This window comes from Silurus aristotelis (genome assembly GCF_946808225.1).
Source record: "Silurus aristotelis genome assembly, chromosome: 14".
Lineage (NCBI taxonomy): Eukaryota > Metazoa > Chordata > Actinopteri > Siluriformes > Siluridae > Silurus > Silurus aristotelis.
This window is the reverse complement of record NC_139587.1, coordinates 27,950,444-27,960,443: the sequence shown is the minus strand read 5'-3', so window position 1 is coordinate 27,960,443 and position 10,000 is coordinate 27,950,444. Positions and strand designations below refer to the sequence as shown.

Here is a 10,000-nt window from a genome sequence, read left to right as displayed (position 1 = left end):
TCCATTATCCTCCATGATGGCCTCCTCAAACAAAGAGTATTTATCTGAATTCCAGTGGACCAAGTGGAGCTGCAGGAGAGCAGGATGAGTTTTATACACACAAACAATGCAGCATGGAATCTCTCTCTCTCTCTCTCTCTCTCTCTCTCTCTCTCTCTCTCTCTCTCTCTCTTTCTTATCTCATCTCATCTCAAGTCTTTCTCTTAGCTTCGTAACACGTCGCTATATAATGTAACACGTCCGTTTCGTATTCGGAATTAAAGAGGAAGTGTGCGATAGAAGAATAGAGATAGAGAGAGAGAGAGAGAGAGAGAGAGAGAGAGAGAGAGAGAGAGAGAGAGAGAGAGAGAGAGGGAGGGAAAGAGAGAGAGAGAGACAGGCAGAGAGAGAGAGAGAGAGACAGGCAGAGAGAGAGAGAGAGAGACAGGCAGAGAGAGAGAGAGAGACAGGAAGAGAGAGAGAGAGAGAGAGAGAGAGAGACAGGCAGAGAGAGAGAGAGAGAGAGACAGAGAGAGAGAGAGAGAGAGAGAGAGCGAGAGACAGACAGAGAGAGAGAAAGAGAGAGAGAGAGCGAGAGGGAGAGGGAGAGAGAAAGAGAACGAGACAGAGAGAAAGAGAGAGAGAGAGAGAGAGAGAGAGAGAGAGAGAGAGAACGAGACAGAGAGAAAGAGAGAGAGAGAGAGAGAGAGAGAGAGAGAGAATCGTATTCATCGACCGTGACTGAATATGGAAGAGAAGTGATTAGAATGCAGTAGAACGTGTTGAACAAGTTGGAAAACAATAAAATATCATGAAACCTATTTGGAATGAATTTAGAAATGTTCACGACTGTTAACAAAAACTAAGACAAAAACGAGTCTGGGTTTCCCAATGCTCAGAGCTCGATTTAAGGTCCATGACCTGCCCTTACACGTTCTACATGAAAGTAAAAACCCCATGCAAACTTGTTTCTTCTCGTCCCAGTCCTGGTGCACACGTCCAGCCTGAAACTTTCTACCAAAAATGAAGAGAAACAAAAAGTCTGCTGTTTTTTTTGTGTGTTTGGGTACAATCATTATTAAAGAACGTTCACTATATGGATAAAAGTGTTGGGACTTTTCTAGCCATATGTGGTTCTTCCTCAAAACAGTTGGAGGCTCACAATTGTTTTGGAGGCCTGAGATGGTGTAGCATGAAATTTGTTCCAGTGCACAAAACTAGCTCCATGAAGATCTGCTTTACATGGGTTGGAGTGGAAAATCTCCAGCTGTAGAGGTGTTCAACCCTATTGAACACCTTTGGGACGAGTATAAATGTTGATTGCACCCCAGGAACCTCCTCACCTCACTGACTGCTCTTGTGTCAGAATGACCATATATCTCCACAAACACACTCCAAAATATACTGGAACATCTTCCCAGAAAAGTGGAGCTTATTATAAAAACAAATTCATAGTCTATTTAGAATACCTGTACATACACACACACACACACACACACACACACACACACACACACACACACACACACATACACACATACACACACACTGCAGTTTGCATAACCATAAATTAGACTCATACTCACTAAATATTATCGTTTTCGGTCTTAACTAAAACGAGCAAACTACAGACATATGGGGTGAAGCTCACCATTGGGCCCGATATTTTTTTTCTTCAGTTGTTCCTGTAACACCACACCTCAGGCTAAACACAATACCTTTACACACAAACCATGTACTGGACTCTATTCATCCAGGGAAATAAAAGACTGAGTAAAAAAACGGAGTAAAATAGGACAACGAAGAGAATCAGGTCAAAGACAAAAAGACACTAAGCACCCAGTGTATCACTGTAAGCCCAGTTATCACACACACGCGCACACACACTTATAATCTAGGAAGGGTCTATAAATTATTCTTAGTCTTCTTCTTCTTTCGGCTGCTCCCATTAGGGGTCGCCACAGCGGATCATCCGTCTCCATACCACCCTGTCCTCTATATCTGCCTCTTTTACACCAACTACCTGCATGTCTTCCCTCACCACATCCATGAACCTCCTGCTTGGCCTTCCTCTTTTCCTCCCACCTGGTGGCTCCATCTTCAGCATTTTTCTAAATTATTCTTAGTAACGCATAAAAAAAGATCATACAGCAGGCATGCACCGATAATCAATTCTACGATATTATTGTGATATTTCACACACAAGGTTTATATTAATGCAGCATTGTTTCTATAGTAACAGCTCATTCACATCCACAGATGTTGATGAAAAACTTGCTGATGTTTATTTAGCATTTTATGGAATGAGCCTCCAGTGTCGGTGCTTCATAACGAGCTCTAACTAAGGCCAGGTGCACACTAATAGGTTTTTGTTTGAAACTGCATATTTGTACTTTATTTGTGACGAAAATGTAGGTTTTTAAAAACGCTCTCCGAAGTGGATACAAATGAAAACGGCGTTTTCGTGTCGCAGCGTGGACTGTGTGTAAAAGAAAAAAACGGAGGCTTTTGAGAAACGATGCCTCGTTTTTAGCCACTGCTTCAAAGATCCAGGAAGTAAATAAACGGCGGGCGGAAAAGACGAGGGTCAAAGACTTAAGTTTTGCTCGTGTGCAGTACAGGGGTGTAGACGTTTTCAGAGGTTTCAGTGTGGATGAGCAATTTTTGGGAAATTACTAAACGCAAAAATGTGGATGCAGAGCGATTTCAGACGAAGTTTCTAAATTTCTCGGGATTCGTCTGGATAAAAACCACGTTTTTACATTTATCGTGATTTGTGTAAACAAAAACCACGTTTCTACATTTATCGGGATTCGTCTAGACGACAAAAAGCACGTTTCTACATTTATCGGGATTCGTCTAGACGACAAAAAGCACGTTTCGAAATTTATCGGGATTCGTCTAGACGACAAAAAGCACGTTTCGAAATTTATCGGGATTCGTCTAGACGACAAAAAGCACATTTCAACATTTATCGGGATTTGTGTAGATGAAAACCACGTTTCTACATTTGTCAGGATTCGTCTAGACGACAAAAAGCATGTTTCGAAATTTATCGGGATTCGTCTAGACGACAAAAAGCATGTTTCGAAATTTATCGTGATTCGTGTAGACGAAAACTCGGTTTGTAAATTTATCGTGATTCGTGTAGATGCCTCAGTCCTGTGGAGGAAACAAAAAAAACAAGAGGCTGGCGAGGAAACGCCTGTGTGTTTATACCTGCGAGAACATGTCAGGACTTTTCACAGGATTTATTGTGCCCTTGATGGAGATGAACGTTCCACTTTGTAAAGAACTTTGCTGTAAGTACATCTGCTCTCGGATCTACAAATCACCAGACTCTCACTCACACTTCTAAACAAACCGTCTGACACTGAAGACTCCGTCCTATAAACCTTGGCTTATGGACGATGGACGTGTCTGCCGTAAATGTGGCGTAAACGAGTTATGGAACTGATAATGCATTAATATTAACATGCACTGCTTTCAGAGAAGCTGTTGCAGTAAAGGACTCAACAAATTCTGACCAATCAGAATCCAGGATTTGGCAGCAGTTACCTCAGCGGGGTAGAGGTGACGGTCCACGGTGTGTTCGGAGCCCCAGTTGTTATTCTCCCCCCAGTGGAAATGAAACTGACACAACCTGAACTGATCCTCCAGAGGACCACCATGCAGTGCTGGATCACACACACACACACACACACACACACACACACACACACACACACACACACACACACACACACACACAGAATGATTCACGGAGCTAAAAGATGATTATATAACTGTGTATCTGAAGAATCGAAGCGTTCTCACTGGACTTGTCCGTCCTGTCATCGTACTCGACGAGGAAGGAGTATCCGTTGTTCCAGATCTGCTGGCAGGTTCTGGGGTCGTATCGCGTCACCAGCGGCTTCAGGTTCGGGTCAAAGACGCTTTTCCGGATGCTGATGTCGATGGGAGACTGGCGCTCTCCTCCTGGAACCTCCAGAGGCTCCTGCCACATTGGGTGCACTGAAGTGAAAAAAAGAAATAAATTAATAAACCAAAAAAACAACAACAACAAAAAAACAATGGCACAAAAATAAGGGAACAATAAACACTGGGAAAAGAAAAAAAGATCTAAAACAAAACACCTACATTTTTTTATAAACTCCGCCGCCTCGCACGCTTTATGACACATGTTTTTGTTTTACGGATGAAACGTTGTGCGAGAGAAATCAGAAAAGAAAGAGCCCTTTTTTGAGGATCCGTGGAGTAAAGCTAAAGGGAAAGACACGTCATCTCGATGTGGTGAGGGAAGGAGGGGAGAGGAAAAGAAAAAAAAACGGCCTTGCAGCAGGACCTCGTTCTGACGGAGGTTTTGTTTCTAGTGAAAGAACTTTTCTTGGCAGCAGAAGCAGCAGCAGTTTTCCCACGAGACCACACAAGCTTAAAGTTGAAGAAAAGAGAAAATCGCTGGAATACGCTGGAAGTCCGGCTCCTGAGTCGTGACTCTCTGGTTTGGGATTGTGTGTGTGTGTGTGTGTGTGTGTGTGTGTGTGTGTGTGTGTGTGTGACTAAGAGTTCTAAAGGCGTTTCTCTGTATTAAATATAAGCCACAGGAATGCGAGCAGAAAAAAAATTTTTTCTAAATGAGGTCACTACAGAAGCAGTCGGTGCTTTAATTCCTCCAAAACACAGGATCCACCAGGAGTTGATTTACGCTCAGCACCGGCCGTCCCGATGTTCCATGTAGTTCCGTGTAGCACACGTCCACAAAACCTAATCCATCATCCAAGACTCTTGTTCAGGAATACACTGGAGACTCCTTCCCATAAAGAAGGTCCAATTTTAAATCGGAGGTCAGATTAGACACTAGACCAGATGCTAGGTCGAATGTTAGATCGGATGTTAGATTGGATGTAAAACCGGATGTTAGGTCAAATGTTAGATTGGAGGTCAGATTAGACACTAGACCAGATGTTAGGTTGAATGTTAGATCGGATGTTAGATCGGATGTAAAACCGGATGCTAGGTCAAATGTTAGATTGGAGGACAGATTAGACACTAGACCAGATGTTAGGTTGAATGTTAGATCAGCTGATAGACTGGACGTTAGGTTGAATGTTAGATCGGATGTTAGACCGGAGGTCAGATTAGACACTAGACCAGATGTTAGGTTGAATGTTAGATGGGAGGTCAGATTAGACACTAGACCAGATGTTAGGTTGAATGTTAGATGGGAGGTCAGATTAGACACTAGACCAGATGTTAGGTTAAATGTTAGATGGAAGGGTCAGATTAGACACTAGACCAGATGTTAGGTTGAATGTTAGATGGGAGGTCAGATTAGACACTAGACCAGATGTTAGGTTGAATGTTAGATGGGAGGTCAGATTAGACACTAGACCAGATGTTAGGTTCAATGTTAGATGGGAGGTCAGATTAGACACTAGACCAGATGTTAGGTTCAATGTTAGATGGGAGGTCAGATTAGACACTAGACCAGATGTTAGGTTGAATGTTAGATGGGAGGTCAGATTAGACACTAGACCAGATGTTAGGTTGAATGTTAGATGGGAGGTCAGATTAGACACTAGACCAGATGTTAGGTTGAATGTTAGATGGGAGGTCAGATTAGACACTAGACCAGATGTTAGGTTGAATGTTAGATGGGAGGTCAGATTAGACACTAGACCAGATGTTAGGTTGAATGTTAGATCGGCTGATAGACTGGACGTTAGGTTGAATGTTAGATCGGATGTTAGACCGGAGGTCAGATTAGACACTAGACCAGATGTTAGGTCGAATGTTAGATAGGAGGTCAGATTAGACACTAGACCAGATGTTAGGTCGAATGTTAGATCGGCTGAAGACTGGACGTTAGATTGGATGTTAGATCGGACGTTAGATTGGATGTCAGAGTAGAAATATTGTGCACTTTAGGGCAATGATCATATTTGGTATTGTGAGATTATAAGGACTACACTGTGTGTGATTAAACCAATAAAGAATATGAACAAATAAGTAAAGTTTTTTAAATTTTGTTTTTTTTCCACATTGCGAATTTAAAAAAACTAATGAACGCAGACCGAAAAACATCCCTAACAAGATTTTTTTTCCACAATTATTTTTTACTTCAACAGAGAATATCCGCAAATCAACCTTATTTTAATATGCAATCAAACTCATAAAAACATTAAAAAAATAAATAACGGTGATTATTAAAGCTGATACAGTAAAACCCTGTTTCACAAGCAAATTTCGAAGGCACGAGCAAACCCACGCTGCCGGTTCCCCGTTTTGGGCGGAGGGTCGCATCAGTCGCTGAGTTGATGACGTATCACTCGGTCGCTCTCGTTGTTCAGTGCAGCAAAAACCTAACTTTTTTTTTGTTTTATATTTTTATTTCACTAGAAATCTTGAAAAATCTATGGCTGCTCCCAATAGAGGGCGCCACAGTGCTTAATCAGTCTCCATATCCCTCTATCCTCTACATCTGCCTCTTTCAAACCGACTACCTGCATGTCTTCCTTCACCACATCCATAAACCTTAATAACTTTCTACTATTAAATTCTGATAAGACGGAGATTTTGCTCATCCGCCCAAAAACCAGTAAACAGAAGCTCCACCATCTCAACCTGCATTTAGATGGATGCTCTGTAACTACTAGTTAAACAGTAAAAGATCTGGGAGTTATTTTAGAGCAACTTGTCTTTTAAAAATCACATCAACCAAGTTACAAAAACAGCTTTGTCCACCTCAGAAATATTGCTAAGCTAAGAAACATGTCTATATCTGATGCAGAGAAGCTCCTCCATGCGTTCATGACCTCCAGACTGGACTACTGTAATGCATTACTAGGTGGATGTCCTGCATCATTAATAAAACGAGCTACAGTTTGTTCAGAGTGCAGCAGTCAGAGTTCTCACAAGATCGAGAAAATATGATCATATAACCCCAATCATCTCATCCCTACACTGGCTTCCTGTTAAGTTTTGAATCCACTACAAACTACTGCTACTTACCTACAAAACACTAAATGGTTTATCTCCATGTATCAGGGGCTCAGACACACTCTTACAGTTTAAGTGCAGATTAAAGACGTATCTTTTTAGCGAGTTCTACACATAACATACGTCTCACATCATAACCTTGTGCTCCAGAACATCTGATCACATCACATTATCAACTTGTGCTGTTAATACCATGAACAGCAGCTACGCTGATTCCTCTCCACTGCTTCTCTTTCTCTCCCCATCCCGATGTATCCTGAGGTTGCTCCAGCTCCAGTCACGTCCCACCTCATGAAAAGAAGTAGACATTCCGAACCATCTAGAGACGTACCAGAACCATTTGGATCCCACTTACCTTCATTCTTAAACTCTGTAAAGCTGATTCACGTTATAATGAGACGTTTTGCAGTGTGATTTATTCCTCACGTTATCTGAACGCTAAAGGACTTTTAGTGCGCACGGGATCCATTCCGAGCTCGTTACTGCACCGTACGCCAGATAGACGTCTGTATCTGTGTTTATTTCCAGATAAGAGCAGAGCAATGTGCTTTGATGTGCTTTGAAGTGCGATTTCAAACACCTCAACGTTAAAACTGCTGAAAATGATGAAACGCCTTCACAATAAAGACAAACTGTGACAGTCGGGCCCTTAAACAAGGCCCTTAACCATGTGACCCTGTGCTCGAAGAAAGAATTTCACTGTACAGAAATGTAGGTGTGACCAGTAAAAAGATAACGATAGAAATATACAGCAAACAAAATCTCCATTTCGTCTGTCCTGCTGTGTTTATATCACGTGTCCTGTATACGCGAGCGATCGACGCGATAAACAGATATCAGTCGATGATGTCATCGCCACCCTGGGAAGATCACACTAAGAGGAGGCACAAGAAGAACGCCGCATTACGTACATCGCAGCATTCAGGTAGTGCATCGTTTCCAGCATGACGGGTCGTATTTAGGCCGATAATCTCGCATGACACCTTGATTGTCGCACCAGAACTCATTTCCTAGGATTCACAGACGGGTGAAAAAAAACGCCACGCGGCATCCGTATATATTCCAACGTCGGGCTTCCACCACCATGCTTCACGTTATAGGCAGGGTCACTTTGTTTTTTATGTATTTTTTACCTCTTTTATACATCATTTCCAAATAATTTCGAAAAACCTACAACCCAGCGACTGCTATGGGTCATTTTCTACACATTGAACATCCTGGAAATGTTGAATTCACAGAATTTGACCCAAAACAAAACAGTTTTTCTGTATAATAATTATATGATATAGTAGTAACACACTGTGTATATTAAAGTAATACGTCCACATTACTGAAAGAATAAAGGACTCACTCTGAGACAGGACGAATCTGCTGGAGCAGGCGGACAGGTTACACCTGCGAACCGGAACCGAGCGCAGTTGCACCGGCAGCCGAACCTGCTTCACCAGGTGCCTTTGGAGCTGCCGAGCAAACACTGTGAGGGCCACCATGACTAAACCGCAGATGATTTCCCACCTACAAGCTTCAAAATAAACCGTGAATATAACTACACACGCTTTATTCACACCTTCACCGATCTACAGTCTTTAATCCGATCCGAACCGAACCGACTCCTTCCTCCACGGCTACTAAAGCTGTGCTGTTAGCATAACAGCTCGCGAGCAGAACGTCACGCGTTCTGTGCGCTGATTGGTAGATTTTTACAAAAATAGGCGTGGTTCGCAAACTGACATATTTACGTCACCAAGTCCAAACGTTTCCACATAGGTTCATAGAATTTCATCTTTTTATTTTTTTTATAATACATAAATATTTACATATAAACACGCAAATCGTACAACTTATTCTTTAGAAAAAAAAAACAAACTATATTTAATCATCCCTTTTTTTTTTTTTTCGAAAAACTGGAGCGCCGTCGTCCAATCAGCTGCCGTCTCTGAGGGGCGTTTCCATGGGGACCTTTTAAGTGTTTTTCTTTTTTTACTTTCGACTTTAGGTAGGATTACTTTAAATTCTTAAGCAATTTTTTCTTTTATATATAAACACACACACACACACACACACACACACACACACACACACACACACACACACACACACACACAGAGGATATGTTATACAAATATATTATTTTAAATTGTTTAAGAAATTAATATGTAAAAAGTTAAATAAAACCAATATATATATATATATATATATATATATATATATATATATATATATATATATATATATATATATATATATATATATATACAATCTCTCTCTCTCTCTCTCTCTCTCTCTCTCTCTCTCTCTCTCTATATATATATATATATATATATAGGCATTTCCATGGAGACCTTTAATAAATTCTAAACTCTTATAGTTAAATTTCTACTTTATATTTTAACATGATCACCAGAGAGTAAAGGAAAAGCAGCCAACATGCACTCAACCCTTCTGACGACTCTTAGATTGTTGGAAAACCATTCTAGTAACTAAGTTTTTGTTTCCTACATAATTCCATCCACAGTTTGGATGTCTTCAGTATTATATATATATATACATATATATATGTATACATATTGTGAGGCCCTTTATCACTATACAGTAGCACAGGACAATGTGTAAACTATAAACTGGAAAAAAAAATCCCCTCTCATATCAGGATCTGGTTACATGCCAACTAGGCCATGGGCATCATTTCACCAGGCACTTGGATGAACCCACTGAACACACAGGACTGGACTTTTAGACCTCTGATGTAAACATAACACACTCAGAATAGCAAGTCGATCTTCTGACACCATGGCGTCTCATGTGATCAAGATTATAACACACTGTGAGATTGCTCACTACAACAGGTCAAAGTTCGAGTCTCAGGAACTGATAATACTCATTCCTGTATTGAGGTGCACTTATTTCGGAGCTCCTCAGCAACACCAGATATTTCCAGCTAGATGTGGTTCTTCCCCAAACTGGGGGACTTCTTTGGATGCATTAAATTTTCCCTTCACTTTAACAAGGAGATCCGAACATG

At 41.1% G+C, this 10,000-nt stretch overlaps 1 protein-coding gene and 1 long non-coding RNA gene across 3 annotated transcripts in view; both read right to left on the bottom strand.

The window, feature by feature from the left end:
- ca5a (carbonic anhydrase Va) overlaps positions 1-8,651 on the bottom strand; it is a 12,453-nt gene extending 3,802 nt beyond the window's left edge. Inside the window, exons 1-4 of one of the 2 annotated variants that reach the window (XM_083561255.1) lie at positions 8,330-8,651; positions 3,796-3,993; positions 3,538-3,656; positions 1-69 (exon numbers count right to left, since the gene is read on the bottom strand). The exon at positions 1-69 is cut by the window's left edge and continues 27 nt beyond it. In XM_083561255.1, coding sequence (XP_083417381.1) covers positions 1-69; positions 3,538-3,656; positions 3,796-3,993; positions 8,330-8,468 — 525 coding nt within the window. In that variant the 5' untranslated portion in view covers positions 8,469-8,651. Of the gene's footprint in view, positions 70-3,537; positions 3,657-3,795; positions 3,994-4,119; positions 4,298-8,329 lie in introns of those variants that run through there. The other variant, XM_083561256.1, reaches the window with a different exon arrangement.
- LOC310737097 lies at positions 1,412-3,531 on the bottom strand. The gene is made up of 2 exons (XR_014536751.1): positions 2,110-3,531; positions 1,412-1,905 (listed from the first exon to the last, which is right to left on the bottom strand). It is a non-coding gene; the product is annotated as an uncharacterized lncRNA (long non-coding RNA).
- Positions 8,652-10,000: the final 1,349 nt, after the last annotated feature.